The sequence below is a fragment of the Pseudorasbora parva genome, chromosome 9 (genome assembly GCF_024679245.1).
Source record: "Pseudorasbora parva isolate DD20220531a chromosome 9, ASM2467924v1, whole genome shotgun sequence".
In the NCBI taxonomy this organism is placed as follows: Eukaryota; Metazoa; Chordata; class Actinopteri; order Cypriniformes; family Gobionidae; genus Pseudorasbora; species Pseudorasbora parva.
In genome coordinates this window covers 37,263,639-37,280,797 of record NC_090180.1, presented here as the reverse complement: position 1 = coordinate 37,280,797, position 17,159 = coordinate 37,263,639, and the positions used below count along the sequence as shown (strand labels likewise).

Sequence of the window (17,159 nt, the reverse complement as noted above, 5' to 3'; positions counted from 1 at the left end):
CTTTAATATGATTTAGACAAATAGCACATGTAGCTATTTGTATATCCAGATGGTTGAGTTACCGAATCTACCTGCAGGGGCTGGATTGGACCATTCTAACTAGCCCAACCTTCACCCCATGGTTATGCTAGAGCCATTATTATTTGACAGGAATTTTGACCAAAGGATGATGATCCAGCATCATGTCCTGCTTGTCCTACATGTTGTGTATATACCATCATACAGGACATCTGGTCCCCTTCTGTGACATTTCACAGGTACAGTCAATCAGCAGTCAGTCTGCATTGGCTCTGCATCTAAGACCATCTGTCGGTGAGAGTGGGTTCATTTGGCTGTTTGTACCTTAACTTGTGCCACTTCCTGTTTGCCCACTCAGGTATTAAAGCAGCTGGTCAACGTCAACCTGCGTGTATTCATGAACTGCCAGTCCAAGCTCTCTGACCTCCCACTGAAAAGGTTAGAGGGGAGAAAACGCTCTCTGTGACAACACAGTCACCTTCACATTTCACTGTTTACTTGAATTTAATTTACAGGCTACAGTGACATGGTATAATTCACTCTGAGGCACTAAACCTTCCAGTTAATATTTCAAAATGTGTCTTTTTGAGTAGCCTTTGCTGTTTTGTATAGTATAATATTTATGAGAAAACAACACCATGATTTTGTTCCTTCCTCAGTTTTTATAGATACGTCTTGGAGCCAGAGATTTCATTTTTAACAGATAGCAGCTTTGCTCCTGGTCCGATGGCAAGGTTCTTGGATATGCCTCAGTCGCCATTGTTTACTCTCAATCTGAACACTCCCGAGAGCTGGATGGTTGAGTCAGTCCACACACGCTACGATCTGGACAACATCTATCTTGAAGAGGTAAGAATCCTCATCCCTCTCATTTGCCATTGATCCATCCACCTATTTTTATGGGCATTTTCGGGTATCACATTAAAAAAACGCTGTATGGAAACAGCTAAATGTGCATTAATTCTAAAAATGTGCATTAAAAACATATGCTCTCAATTGAGGATATATGACCTGCACATAAACTACGATAGAAACACATTTATCTAATAAATCCTTTGATGCGCAAAAGGATGTGATTGGATAACTGGACTAACCAGCGGACCAGTTTCATTGCATAGCATCTCAAATTTTGGTTTGATCATTCTGAAATGCCTGAGCTGAAGTCTGTCATCAGAATTATTTGGTATAATGTTGCCCCTGAAGTGTCTCACATGACTGCATTCCCAAACTCCAGGAATCACAAAATAACATTAAGAAAAGAGTTTTTATTGCATTTTGTCTGTGCAAGATTTTGTTCTCATGCACACATGGGATATATATATATATATATATATAAAGGGGTGTCCCCGACTAAGGATTTACACATTCGAATCAGAATTTACGAATCACATGGCCACCACTTTTTAAGAAATGATCAAAACTAGGCGTCACTACACATTCCTAAATTAACCGTTCTCTCATAACATTTAAAAGCCGCGATCGAAACACAGAACATCACACAAATATATAAAAGAACATTTTGATAAATAAACCTAAAAAAAATACCTGCCTAGAGAGGAAAAGAACACTTTGAGTGCGTTTATATGCACGTTCTTAAGCCGATTGTGCCTATAGGGGGTCGCACACCGGACTGAAGCTCATCGCCATCTCAGGTATCTCACACCAGGCAGACGCGAACATTATATACGCGCGAGCTCAATTTTGAATTGACTTCTGACAGAAGAGCTGCACGATGAGTGTATCTTGTATCACAGGGTGAAATCAGTATGTACATTCATGATTTGAGTAAAATTTACATTTAATCGCCACCGACAGGCGTCAAATGCCGGCGTAGGTGTGTAAATGTGTTTGAATTTTAAAGGCGCGGCGCATCCGGTGCGAAGCTCAGTGCCCTTAAAAGGGGCGATCGCTCAGCGCCGCGAATCCCGCGACACGTCTTTATAACACTAATATTGAGCACCCCCATATTGCCAAAGTGGTATGATCCTCGTTTCATAACACCTGCAAAGATTCGACCATGAGATCAGTGGTCGAATCCGGTCCTGCATATCGATGCATCGAATCTTCGACTATTAGGGGTCACCCCTTATATATATATATATATATATATATATATATATATATATATATATATATATATATATATATATATATATATATATATATATATATATATATATATATATACATATACATATACATATACATATACATATACAGTGCCTTGTGAAAGTGTTCGGCCCCCTTGAACTTTGCGAATTATTATTATTATTTATTTTTTTTGTGCCACATTTCAGGCTTCAAACATAAAGATATAAAACTGTAATTTTTTGTGAAGAATCAACAACAAGTGGGACACAATCATGAAGTGGAATGAAATAGATTGGATATATTAAACTTTTTTAACAAATCAAAAACTGAAAAATTTGGTGTGCAAAATTATTCGGCCCCTTTCCTTTCAGTGCAGCAAACTCTCTCCAGAAGTTCAGTGAGGCTCTCTGAATGATCCAATGTTGACCTAAATGACTAATGATGATAAATAGAATCCACCTGTGTGTAATCAAGTCTCCGTATAAATGCACCTTTACTGTGATAGTCTCAGAGGTCCGTTTAAAGCACAGAGAGCATCATGAAGAACAAGGAACACACCAGGCAGGTCCGAGATACTGTTGTGGAGAAGTTTAAAGCCGGATTTAAATACAAAAAGATTTCCCAAGCTTTAAACATCCCAAGGAGCACTGTGCAAGCGATAATATTGAAATGGAAGGAGTATCAGACCACTGCAAATCTACCAAGACCTGGCCGTCCCTCTAAACTTTCAGCTCATACAAGGAGAAGACTGATCAGAGATGCAGCCAATGATCACTCTGGATGAACTGCAGAGATCTGTAGCTGAGGTGGGAGACTCTGTCCATAGGACAACAATCAGTCTGTACTGCACAAATCTGGCCTTTATGGAAGAGTGGCAAGAAGAAAGCCATTTCTTAAAGATATCCATAAAAAGTGTCGTTTAAAGTTTGCCACACGCCACCTGGGAGACACACCAAACATGTGGAAGAAGGTGCTCTGGTCAGATGAAACCAAAATTGAACTTTTTGGCAACAATGCAAAACGTTATGTTTGGCGCAAAAGCAACACAGCTCATCACCCTGAACACACCATCCCCACTGTCAAACATGGTGGTGGCAGCATCATGGTTTGGGCCTGCTTTTCTTCAGCAGGGACAGGGAAGAAGGTTAAAATTGATGGGAAGATGGATGGAGCCAAATACAGGACCATTCTGGAAGAAAATCTGACGAAGTCTGCAAAAGACCTGAGACTGGGACGGAGATTTGTCTTCCAACAAGACAATGATCCAAAACATGAAGCAAAATCTACAATGGAATGGTTCAACAATAAACATATCCAGGTGTTAGAATGGCCAAGTCAAAGTCCAGTCCTGAATCCAGTCGAGAATCTGTGGAAAGAACTGAAAACTGCTGTTCACAAACGAGCTGTTCTGCAAGGAGGAATGGGCAAACATTTCAGTCTCTCGATGTGCAAAACTGATAGAGACATACCCCAAGCGACTTACAGCTGTAATCATAGAAAAAGGTGGCGCTACAAAGTAATAACTTAAGGGGGCTGAATAATTTTGCACGCCCAATTTTTCAGTTTTTGATTTGTTAAAAAAGTTTGAAATATACAATAAATTTAATTTCACTTCATGATTGTGTCCCACTTTTTGTTGATTCTTCACAAAAAATTACAGTTTTATTTCATTATATTTGAAGCCTGAAATGTGGCAAAAGGTCGCAAAGTTCAAGGGACCGAATACTTTCGCAAGGCACTGTACATACATACACACACTGTATGTGTGTTTATGTATATCATGTGTATATCAGCTGCCACTTCTTTGAGTAGATTACTTTAAAGCACAGTTATTGTATTATAACAAACAGTTATTTTCCTGTACACTACCATATACATTTTATATAATATAACACATTATAAACTATAGGCAAATATTCATTATTGTATTCATTAATAATGACATCTTCTGTGCAGGTTGACAGTGTTGTGGCCGCTGAGTACGAGTTGGAATATTTATTATTGGAGGGTCATTGTTTTGACGTAACAACGGGTCAGCCACCTCGTGGGCTGCAGTTCACTCTGGGCACTGCCTCTGACCCTGTCATAGTCGACACCATCGTCATGGCCAACCTAGTGAGTTGACATCATAGACAATCATTGAGGAAAGTATTTCCCAAATGAGTATGATACATCACTGTCCCTTTCTGTGATCGTATTTAACAGGGTTATTTCCAGCTGAAAGCAAACCCTGGAGCCTGGATGCTCAGACTGCGGAAAGGCAGGTCGGATGATATCTACAAAATCTACAGGTACCCTATTATGGCGTGTCAGACATCTGTCTGTCTTAATTATTTCTGTCTCACTTGATTTGTCGGTTCACTATTTTAATTCCCCTGTCACAGTCACGATGGCACAGACTCTCCAGCAGAAGCTGATGATTTAATCGTCGTCCTCAACAACTTCAAGAGCAAGATCATTAAAGTGAAAGTAAGTAATGGTGTCTGAATGAGGTGTCGGGGTGAGGTCACATAGTTTGAAGGTATTAGCGGAGATGAATGTTCTTGGGCGGCTTTAGACAAGAGCGTGTGAGAGATTCCTTCCATTTCTGCTCAACTGGAGAGATGGAGATCGAGATTGTCTTCACTTTTCCAGTATATACTCTAATATCTGACAAGCTGTCACATGTCAGCAGGTGTGTGGGTGTGTGTCCAATGTAAGGTCTGCTGCTTCCTGTGGGGCTGTGGGTGGATTAAGAATGTGGACTGGGATGAGTGTGTGTTTATATATATCTGCATTTTTGACACATTGTCGCTTTAAGTATACAGCATGGGCCGTAGGGAATGTGTTTGTTTATGCAGCAGTGCTTGTCTCAGGGTTTGGATTATTGGTTCCTCATCAAAAGTTGGCAGTGATGTTCACTACATGTCAAAATTAACCTCACTTGCCAGTGAATGGTACATTGAGAAATACGTTTAAGGTCCCTGATTTATCCTAATGGTTGGAAAACATTTTGCATTTGCATAAAAATTGGTTTCTCATTATAACAAAGAATTTAGCCTTATTATTTCAGAATGTCATCGCATGGAGTTCTGAAATGTACAGGACACAATTTTAGCTTCCTAGCTTGAACATCTACCGGAGATAGAATTTATCAAATTAACACTACTGTTTAAAAATGTGGAATTGGTTAGCATTATTATGCAATTCCAAGCTAGCTAGTAACTTTTTACTAATATCTTTTTTAGGAACCTGCCTGACATCCTTATCTCATCCAAAACTCTGAATGAAGCTTTAATTTCTTGATCAGAATAGCCATATTAAACTGCCTTAAACTGCAAATGGCTCACAGAGTGTTGCAATTACATGTGCTCCACATTAGTGCAATGGGATTTAATGCATGTATTCTGTTGCCCTATATCATGTTCGCAGGTGCAGAAAAAGCCTGATATGATGAATGAAGAGCTTCTTAGTGATGGCACCCATGAGAACGACTCTGGATTCTGGACATCTCTAACCAGGTATAAACCCAGCAGCTCTGTTGCCTATCCAGTTCTACTTACTTACAATATTTGTATATTTAATTGTTCTGTCTTTCTCTCTTTTAGAGGTTTTACTGGTGCTTCAAAGCCAGAAGAACCTAAACAGGAGAAAGACGATGTCATCAACATTTTCTCTGTGGCCTCTGGTCACTTGTATGAGAGGTTCCTCAGGTAAAACAACTGTTTTTCAGTAGGATTTTCACAGTGCCAGCATTGTAGGAAAACAATATTTGGTCACATCTGCAGTATACTTAATAGTGGATTTATACATGGCATCAGAGTAAAATTTCCCCCGGTTTTGTGAATATTTGCTTCTGTGTATTGGGCCATTCACATTTTAATTCCATTGTGTCCACATGAATGGATTTCTTACTTAATTACGGGAAATCTTGCTATTTGTAAAGCAAAAAGAAAAAAAAAAACTATTGAATATACACCCTAATGTGAAACTAAGGTATTCTGCTTGAATATTAATTGGGTCATGCAACCGTTGCTTAGTAACCTTCTGGGAACATCCAGTCAAGGTATGTGGAAGTATTCACTGTTTCTTTGCTAATGTAGGATTTGTGAATTTGTCTGTTGAGTAGTGCACACTAAACATCTATATTTCAATCTGTAAGTTATCAGACCTATCCAGTAAAATTATTCAATCAATAACATTATAAACATATAGGGCCAGATTTATTAAACAGGGCGAACTGGCATGATCTACTGATGACACGCAATTTAAGAAACACAGATGTAGCCGGATCATTTCCATAATGACCAACACAAATTACCAAGATGCTTTTTTGGGTTGTAAATAATGTCCCACAAATACCATCAAAATTGACGAGCACAAACAAGCGTAGTAAATTGCATTGCATGATTCATTTAAATACTCTCCTCCTATAAATAGTGCGTCTGAAAGGGAAGCTCCTACAAATGCTTATGCATTAAGTTCAGCTGAAAAAAGAACTGTCCGCACCTTTTTAGCTCAATATTTTTTAGTTAATCCTGACAGTTGTTTTTTAACACCAGAAGAGGGTTTGCGCTGGCCCAAGCTGTTAGTAAATCTGTCCCATAATGGCTTAATGGCTTAGATATATTTCATGGAAATATATTCAAATAGTTATTAATGTCATAGTTATTAAAGGTTGATGCATATATTTTTATGTTCCTGAACTACCGGCCTGCTCAGCGTTGCCAATATATTTTAGTTTTATCAAATGTTCATAAAGAGATCTCTCATGGCTGCCGTTGTTTGCATAGACCAACGATGTTAGTGTTAGAGCCCTGTTCATGTTCTCAAATGGATCTTGACATTTGTGTTATGACAAATATATGACTTTAATTAAATTCTTATGCTGTAGTATTGCTATAGCTTTGACATGTAATACAGACACATCCTCTTGTGTATATCCTTATGTGATACTGAAAAATGACACGCATCTTGTAATTTCACATTTAGAAAATGCAATAACTTTGTGACCCGCTTGGCTTGGGTCACATCTTGACTTTTTGTGACATTTTCCTTTTCACATAATATAATATAATAATATAATACAATATAATATAATATAATATATATATATATATATATATATATATATATATATATATATATATATATATATATATATATATATATATATATATATATATATATATATATATATATGTATATATATAATATATACATATATATATATATATATATATATATATATATATATATATATATATATATATATATATATATATATATATATATATACATATACACACACACACATTTATTTATTTATTTATTTATTTATTTATTTTTATATTTTTTTAAGGGAATAGGCCTCTTTTGAAATGCTGATCTCTAGACTTGCTGTGTCTTATTAGCGCCAATGTTATTGGTTGTGTAATGCAGTTGAGTTTAGAAGGTCACTCGCATAACTCTTTTGCGGCTTGTCACTGCAGGCACACTGTGTTGAGCTTTGACCTCTCTCTGTCTCTGCAGGATAATGATGTTGTCTGTGCTCAAACACACCAAGACACCCGTCAAGTTCTGGTTCCTCAAAAACTACCTGTCTCCAACTTTTAAGGTACTAGATTTAAGATTTAGCATGCCGGCATGCCGGCTACAAGTTTGCATTTATTTGTCAAATACAGTACAAACAATATACATAATTTTATATATATATATAATATATTTAAATACAAGTGTTATTTTATATAATATAATTTATATCTGTGATTTATTTCAAAGCTGATTTTTCAGTAGCCATCCCTCAATATTATGCTGATATACTAATATGCTAATTTGGTGCTTAAAAACTGTTTTGCGATTATGAAATAGAAATTTGTTTTAACATTATAAACGTCTTTTGTTACTCTCACTTTTGATCAATTTAATGCATCCTTGCTGAATAAGAGTATTCATTTCTATATACATTATGTGTGTGTCTCTTGCAGGAGTTCATTCCATATATGGCAGAGAAGTATGGTTTCCAGTACGAGTTGGTGCAGTATAAATGGCCACGTTGGCTTCACCAGCAGACGGAAAAACAAAGGATCATCTGGGGATATAAGATCCTGTTTCTTGATGTGCTCTTCCCCCTGGCTGTGGACAAGTTCCTCTTTGTAGATGCGGATCAGGTACAGAAATAGAGCAATGCAGTTGTGCAGCATGACCTCCCATCTCTAGAGAGCACCAGTCTGCCCTTATGAGATTGTTTTCACACGTTTATGTACAGACAAAATCCAGGGGGTTTATTATACAAAATGCAAAATGTAGAGAGCACATTGCCCATTAAACAGTGGATGATGCACTGCTGCCACCTTTGGGTAAAGAAAAATACAGTTGGGGTTTAAATATAAGCAAAAACAACAATAAATAAAAAATATTACTTTTTAATACTGAGTTTCTTGTGAAACGTTTAAGTCATAACGCATCGTATCCTGATTCTATTTGCCCCTTCATTTTCATCAACCTTTTTATTCTGTCTGTCAGTCTAGGATTGATGCGTGTTTTTGTATTTTGTCCTACAGATAGTTCGAACAGACCTGAAGGAGCTGCGGGACTTTGATTTAGAAGGGGCGCCGTACGGTTACACGCCTTTCTGTGAGAGCCGAAGAGAGATGGATGGATACCGTTTCTGGAAGTCTGGCTACTGGGCCAGTCACTTGGCAGGACGTAAATATCACATCAGGTAAGAAGGGCTTTTTCATCTACCTTAATTTTAAATGATGATACTCACTTTGGCAGTTTAAAATGGCTCACTCATGATAGCTCTGTCTCGTGCCTCCATTGATTTGTCTTCTATAGCGTGACTTTACAGCTGAAATGGAATTTGTTTCATAATGGAAGAATTTTGCAACAATAAAGGGATAGTTCACCCAAAAAATTTAAATGAAGAACATTTTCTCACCCTGGTGTTATGCAGTATGGGGAATGGGGGGTTGGGGGAAGAAATTAATTTTTTTCATATAATTTCAGTGAATAGCAAACAGCATTAAGCTTTTAAAAAATATGCACATGTATCACAAAATGGTCCCATGCAACACGATATATGATATGAAATTTTATGTTTGTTTGTTTTTTTTCCCACGGAAATCCTAACCTCGACTGTGTATTCATCAGACTCTTATTAGCGACAATCAATCGAGAAAGAAGACATCAAGATTAATAAAAACATGATGGAATAAAAGGCCTGGAAATCCCTGAAAAGGTATCTGTGCACTTTCATCACTGGGTTGAATATCTCCGGAATGGAACTACGGTAGTCTGATGACAGTCAAAATGACAGATGTGAGCTCTAACTTCTTGTTGCAATTTTCAACTCAGAGAAGAAAGTACATGGATTGTATTTCATGTCACATTGTTATTAATCTTGATTTCTCACAACTCTTTCTGGGTGAGTGAGAGTGAACTTCGGTTCTAATAGAGTCTCATAAACATGCTGTTGTTCACAGAAGTTTGAGATTTTCGTTAAATGATACATTCAATTTAGGTGTAGTTCAGAACGCTTGGAATATATGGCACATATCTCATGTGATCAATCTGTGATACTTTTACATCTTTTTTTAAATTCATGCTGGTCGCTATTCACTGCCATTATAGGGACGGGCTAGCCTAGAAATCTAGAAGCACCCTAGCGGCAGCAAATTTAATCTGCCCGCAAGTGTCGTCTAGGAACTCTCAATACCCTTCTGAGCTGTATTCCTCACAATCTGGATGGGCCAATCACATCGTGTATAGAGTCGGCGGGCGGGGCCATAATGACAACGGCCTAGTTGCGTTTGCGTGCTTCTAGTAAACACAGAAACTGGCGAACGGCGGCGGTCTTTCGAATCAGCTTTGACCGCGACTCTGGAAGACTTGGAGTTAAGCTTTTCTCTGAGAAAAGAACAAAGAACGGCACTGAAGTCATTCTTAAGAAGGGAAGATGTGTTCGGAGTTTAGCCGACCGGATACGGTGAATGTTTAATCTGTCAACAAGCTCTGTTTCACCTTCGTTGCTCTGGTTGGTGTAGTGCTATCCTATCGCGTGCAGAGGGAGTTTGAAAGACAACCGTTTATCCCGCCCCTCGGATTGAGCCCTGTCTATGGTGAGTTTCCAGACCAAACATCTTGATGTGGGTCTGGCTTGTCAGGCTAGGGACGGGCATGAGTAGGACATTTTTTTTATCCTCCTTTTTTGGTCCATAAAAGAGGAAGAGCATAATGGCATTAGAACAACACCAGGGTGAGTAAATGTCATTTAAAGGAACATGCTGACTTTTTGGGACTTTAGCTTGTTCACCATATCCCCCAGAGTTAGAGAAGACCATACATACCATTCTTTATCTCAGTGCATGCCATAACTCTGTCTGACGCACCCACCGCTGGCTTAGCTTAGCATAAAGACCGGAGCTAAATGGCTTCATCTAGCTTGCTACTCAATAAGTGACAAATATAACGGAAATAACGGAAACTTTTCATTTTCCGTCAGTCTTAATACACAATGTGACTATACACATCCCAGCATGTAAATAAGAACATGTTGCCATTATTTTGTCACTTATTGAGCAGTAGGCTAGATGGAGACGTTTACCTCCAGTCTTTGTGCTAAGCTAGGCTAGCAGTGGGTGAGCCAGGCAGTTATGTCATGCACCGAGATGAGAATGGTATATGGACTTATCTAAAAGTTGGCATGTTCCTTTAATTTTTATTTTAGGGTGAACTAACCCTTCAGTACTGTTATTTGCCTGTTTATTACTTTGAAGCTGCTTTGAAGCAATCTGTATTGTATAAAGTGCTATATAAATAATTGTGGCTTGATTAGTTTTTTGTGTGCTCCTCAGTGCTCTATATGTGGTGGATCTGAAAAAGTTCAGGAAGATCGCAGCTGGAGACAGATTGAGAGGCCAGTACCAGGGTCTGAGTCAAGACCCCAACAGCCTGTCCAACCTGGACCAGGTGGGAAATTTTTCCTTAGATCGTTCTCCTGTATCAGTTCCCACATAGAAAAGGCTTTATCAATGTGGAGAGTGCAATCATGTGTGCCCTTCCTTCTATTTCAGGATCTGCCCAATAACATGATCCACCAGGTGCCAATCAAGTCACTTCCTCAGGAGTGGCTTTGGTGTGAGACCTGGTGTGATGATTCATCGAAAAAGAAAGCCAAGACGATAGATTTGGTAGGTCCATGCTTTCTCCACACAATGAGTCTCATTCACTAATAATTGTGTACAATATTTGTATTTTTACACACATTTGAACTTCTCACAAAAACCTTCTGCTTAATTTACAACATGTGCGTATGTACATTAATTTGTTCGTAACCTTGTTCTAATGTTGATTAATATGTGGTATTCTAAATGAGTGACCGTGTGCCCCTGGTAAGTCATTTACATAAAACATGCCCAAACCATGTCGTTATAAGGGCATTCCGCACACCCTTTCATCAGTCTCAGCAAACATGACTCTCTACAGACGCATTCTCGCAGAAAGATCATCGAGCAATGCCAAGAGTGTCACCCTCAAAACAAGTTCAAATGCAATAGACACCTTTTATACAGACATTACAGACCTCTGTTTAGCCAGTTTACATACACGTATCTGCATCTTTATGCAGAGCTACCTCACCGCTTGATCTAACTTCACCTTTTCTTACTATACTTTTCTTACTATACTATATGCAGTCTATAGTATAGATCTATATCTATCTGTTTCATCTCAACATCTTTATTGGTTTCAGTTGTTCCTACATTTTCTCGTACATTTAGAATACTTTATTATAGAATAATATTTTAGAACGAATGTTATTGAAAATGTTCGTACACAGAGTAGAGTTTAGATTCTCTGCCCGAGCCCAAGCCCGAACCTGACCCTAACCGACCCGCGGGCCGGGTTGGGCCGAGATTTCCCGGCACTATCCTCGGTCCGGGTAGGGCCGGGCCCTTGATCAATTGCGTTCGTTTTTTTAATCATTAGCCTACTTTACTAGTCTAATTAGGTGGGCAGAAAGCTATGTTATAATCAGAAATTATATATATTTTTAACAATGTAAGAACTAATACAACAACTAAGAAACAAATGTGTAGGCTACAAAGTTGCACAAGTCAGGATTAGTGTAAAAATGCGCGTTAAACTCACAGCTCGTGCAGTGATGGAGCCTGCTGAGTTTCGGTTTATTTATGAGACGCGCGCTACAGTTCATGAGCAATGAAAGCGATGACTCCCATGACTTCATGTCACAATTATAGTCTGCTATTTGCTTTTATTAAATTCAGGCAATTGGCCGAAGAAACCTTTTTTAAAATTAAGATTTAAACAATTTAAACAAAACGAAAGAAATGCTTTCTACAAAACAAAACTTAATATTAAACTAAATATAACCACCAAAATCATTTCTGACCCACACTCGCATCTTTTCACTTATCATAATCAGATGAAATGTAAAAATAATATTATAATATTTAAACATAAATATGAAGGAAAAAACACATTGTTTAATGGCTACAACAAAGTAAGCTACAGATAAATGTCTGAGCTGGATTTGAGCAGACATCAGTTTAGCGGTGAGCGGTTCATGAGCGCGCACCTGCAGATTATTGAGCGGAGTTAAGTCAACTTTATTTATATAGCGCTTTTACAATGACGATTGTTTCAAAGCAGCTTCAAAGTGTTAAACAGGACAATACTGCAACAAAATTTGCGTACACCTTGCGTACACCCAAACCCACCGTGACTTTGAGATTTATCAATATGGACGTGGGCGTACAGCACGCTCAAATCCTACGCCAGCTCAGGAGGTGGTGTACGCACGGTTTGAGTTAGTGGGAAAATGCGCAGAAAAGCAATTCCTAACACCACAAAACGCACTGACAAGATATGCTATATGACCCACTGTTAAAAACCACAACAACAACATTCAGTGTTTATTTTTGTGCAACATGAACGTCAAAGTTTAATTTTTGTGACTTTACCAAAGCGTTTGATTTGTAGGCATATGTATTCCTCCAGTCGCGAGCCTGTGCGCTGTATCTGACGTTTCAGGCCCGCCTGGCCCGGCAGCTGCGCACGGACTGGGACTAAAATAATTCAGACTGACAAAATAATAAAAATAACCTTCTTCTTTTCAATAATAATAAAATCAATAAAAACGACATTCTTCTTCTAAATAACAAGCGTCATTAAGAATAATAATCATAATAATAAGAAGAAGAATCTTACAAATCGTCATGTAATTATTAATGTGAATGAATCTTACTCCACATCACATCATCATCACTATTGTACACCCCAATACATGTGCCTTGATACGAAATTAAATGCTAATTTTTTTCAAAACGTGCTGTAAAATAATGCAGTGATGGTAATTTATCATCCAAACAGCTATTTAAACTGCTGGAGTGCGCTTCTCAACCTCCACACTATTAACAGTACTCGTTATTTGTGTCCATATTTTGTTTTTGTAGGTGCCTTAAATTCCACTCTTTAAACTCCCAAATAAAACAATTTCGGGGGGGTTTTCCACTTCCCTGGTGATATCGATGGGCGCGTCTCAATCATCTCAATAGTTTAGTAGTCAGAGCACTGATCAGGGAGTCAGCCCATTGACTTATGCCCTAATCAGTGCCCTGACTAGTGGACTAGTGAGATGATTGAGACGTGCCCGATCTCCACGTCGGAGAAGTTTCGCTTCTTTGCCGTCTTCTGTTTGTCCATGGCGTAAAATGAGGGCGTGGGGGAGGCGGAGACTTGAATATATAGGGGCGTGTTATTCTAATGACGATCGTTTTCAGCCGCCGCATTTATCAAGGGCAAGTATTGCGTACACCTGGATTGCAGAGGTACGCACAGCTTCATAAATCAGGCGGTGAGAAGAGTGTAAGCATAATCTTACGCCAACATATACACCAGTTTCTACGCAAGATTGATAAATGAGGGCCAATGTGCACGGGCTCGGGTTGGGTCGGGCTTGATTTTTTGAGCCCGATCAAAACCTCTAACGCAGAGTTCATGCACAAAATTTGTTGCGTACACATGCTTAGTGAATGAGACCCAATGATAATGGTAAATGGTACATTTCTGTCACAAAAAGCAACCACGACATGACTTGTTTTGTTGTCTGTTATGTTTGTCGACATTAACACTTTGTATTTGTCTGTCTTAGTGCAACAACCCGCAGACAAAAGAGCCAAAGCTGCACGCTGCAGTGCGGATAGTAGCCGAGTGGAGCGACTATGACCAGGAGTTAAAGAGAATCTACAACAACTTCCTGGGGGAGAAAGAGAGAGGTACCACAGACAGCTCTCAGCAAACAGACAGAACACACCCAGGTGAGACCAATCTGTCTTTTCCTTTTTCTGTCATGTGGAAGTGATTGTCACTGAGATGTTTTAATCTGTTGAACAGCACTTTCCAAGATTATGGTACAAAATAGGAATTTAAAAGTGTTATAAATGTTGGTCAACTTCAAGAGAGGAAACAAATTGTACAGTACAAGCTTTTTTTTTCAATTAATTATTTTTTTATGCAACCCTGTTACCAAAGTTTGCAGCGTGTCTATACACAATTTAAAATGTGTGATTGTGTTTTTACAATAAACATGAAATGAATAGCAAAATTAAATAAAATATATCAAATTTAAACATTACATATGTAAATATACTTAAATGCATTGCTTCGTTTTTTTTATTTTCATTATTTTATGAGTTTCGGGGTCTACATTGTGTTATGGGTGTCACAATTAAAAATAATGTTGGTTTGTTTTGAAAAATGAAAATGAATTCAATTCAGTAATTCAATCCAGTTTTTCCTTAGAATAAATATCTAATCAACATTATGACATTATTATTCACTACTGTTTAAAAGTTTGGAGTCTGTAAGGTTTTTCAATGTTTAAGTTTAAAAGAAGGTTTGCCTCACTAAAGCTGCATTTATTTTATAAAAATACAGTAAAACAATAATATTATGAAATTTTACAATTTTAAATAACTTTCTATATATATAAAAAAAAAATATATATATATATATATATATATATATATATATATATATATATATATATATATATATATATATATATATATATATATATATATATATATATATATATATATTTTTTTTTTTTTTTTTTTTTTACGATTTTATTCCTGTGATGGCACAGTTGTATTTTCAACAGTATTTTTCCAGTCTTCAGTGTCACATGATCCTTCAGAAATCATTCTATGCTGATTTTGTGCTCAAGAAATATTTCATTTTTGTGGAAACTGTGATATATTTTTTCAGCATTCTTTGATAAGTAGAAAGTTCAAAAGAACAGCATTTATTTGACATAGACATGTTTTTTTTTTTTATCATAAATGTCTTTACCTTCAATAATAAAAGTATTCATTTATTTAAAAAAAAGACATCTCATTGACCACCCAAACTTTTGAACGATATTGTAAAAATATTAATAGGTTATCTAGTGTATAAATATAAACAGATATCTAGTTTTCTCTTTAAAAATGTAATAGAACAAAATGTAGCCTAATTGTGGAAAATGCCAAATACCTTCTAATAATTTGCATACTTTTTCCCTCTTTCTGTTCTTCCTCCCTGTCAGGTGATGACACACACACAGAGCTTTGAGCTGATGCTCTGCGACCGAAGAAGAGGGGACTCTGTTCAAAGAGTCGTCTTTTCTTCATCCTTTTTAAACCAAGCCTATCCTCCAGGAATGGGTTGACATTCGTGCTGAACTTGACTTGAACAGAATTAATGCAAAATTCTCTCTTTTGTACCTGAATGTTTTGGGTAAACGACACAAACCGAGGACATCTCCCCTCTCCAGGCACTTTTGATGTTTAACCCCCCTCTGGGCCTGAAACCCTTGCAATTGTCATAAACAATACCAGTTCCACTAGAGCAAAAGAAAAAAACCAACACAGTCTCTGATTGGTTAAAGTAAGTACCATAGGGAATAACTTAATTGAACAAGAAACTGCATGTGTGCAATTTTAACATTAAAACAGATTTGATAAACGTCCCTCTTAGCTGTAATATCAGGCACTGACTCGATCTCGTGAAAATGATTATTAAATCATGAAATATGAAATGCAGACTGTTCATTTAAAAGCCACCCATGGTGTCGGAATGCCACGGCAACAAAGCGGTGTCATAATAGTTAGACTTTAAAGCACAGCACATTTGCGACACATCACAGTTCAGTTTGAGACTATGTAAAAAAAATCCAGATTCATCTTTTGCTAAACAAGCCATCTCTGCCCTGTTTTTGTGATTCTGGCCTTTCCATGTTAAAATCGCATCAGTCTTTAAAGAGACGCATAAAAAGACCTTTTAACTCAGGAACAAGCTATTCCGTCGATTTAATCACAGCTAAAGAATTTTTTTTCTGTTTTCTGTTCTGCGGAAGGAAATGTTAATTTACTGATAAATCTCTGTGGGCATTGAAAAGCTCCAGTAGTGTTGCCACAGCGTAATGTTTGTTCATGGTTACTCCACATTAAAATGATTCATAATGTCATTCTGTTAATGAAAGTCAGTCAATGGTCCTTTTAGCCCTACTGGATTAAACTGATGTTTTTAGAAGATCACGAGAGGGCAAAGCAACACCAACTTGCTCTAGAGACGCTGCTAGCCGGTAATTACAGGCTGATGTGATTTTTTTTTTTTTTTTTTTTTTTTAAATATCACTGGATTTCAATATCTCTGTTATTGATGCGGTTAGCTTTTCTTTTTTTTCTTTTTTTTTTGGGGGGGGGGGGGGGGGTACATCTTTTTCTGTGGGAATGGTCTTGTAGGTTTGGAAATGACCACTAGATTCATACATTTGATCATAATCCATGGGCTGCGATTTTTGTCTCTCTCCTGCATTTAGGTAATATAGATGTGTGCAGACTTTTTCATCTCCGGTTATTACCTGGAAATCGCCATTAGATACCATAGTCTGACAGATTTTAAAGTGAAATACAGGGCTTGTACAGTGCCTTGTGCTTCGTTCTGTTTGAGAGGTACATTACAGTGTCTTGTGGTTTATCTACTGTTCTTTTACTGAGTACACT

At 37.5% G+C, this 17,159-nt stretch overlaps 1 protein-coding gene across 6 annotated transcripts in view; it reads left to right on the top strand.

Annotated features, from left to right (window-relative positions):
* The window catches only part of uggt1 (UDP-glucose glycoprotein glucosyltransferase 1), a 42,195-nt gene extending 25,419 nt beyond the window's left edge, over positions 1–16,776 (top strand). For 4 of the 6 annotated variants that reach the window (XM_067452468.1, XM_067452467.1, XM_067452470.1 and 1 more), the window contains 13 exons: positions 377–456; positions 678–867; positions 4,066–4,224; positions 4,315–4,400; positions 4,494–4,578; positions 5,521–5,801; positions 7,621–7,705; positions 8,076–8,258; positions 8,652–8,812; positions 10,947–11,061; positions 11,166–11,282; positions 14,264–14,429; positions 15,701–16,776. In XM_067452468.1, coding sequence (XP_067308569.1) covers positions 377–456; positions 678–867; positions 4,066–4,224; positions 4,315–4,400; positions 4,494–4,578; positions 5,521–5,801; positions 7,621–7,705; positions 8,076–8,258; positions 8,652–8,812; positions 10,947–11,061; positions 11,166–11,282; positions 14,264–14,429; positions 15,701–15,726 — 1,734 coding nt within the window. In that variant the 3' untranslated portion in view covers positions 15,727–16,776. The remainder of the gene's footprint in view (positions 1–376; positions 457–677; positions 868–4,065; positions 4,225–4,314; positions 4,401–4,493; positions 4,579–5,520; positions 5,802–7,620; positions 7,706–8,075; positions 8,259–8,651; positions 8,813–10,946; positions 11,062–11,165; positions 11,283–14,263; positions 14,430–15,700) is intronic. The other 2 variants (XM_067452472.1, XM_067452471.1) reach the window with 1 other exon arrangement.
* The last annotated feature ends 383 nt before the right edge of the window (positions 16,777–17,159 follow it).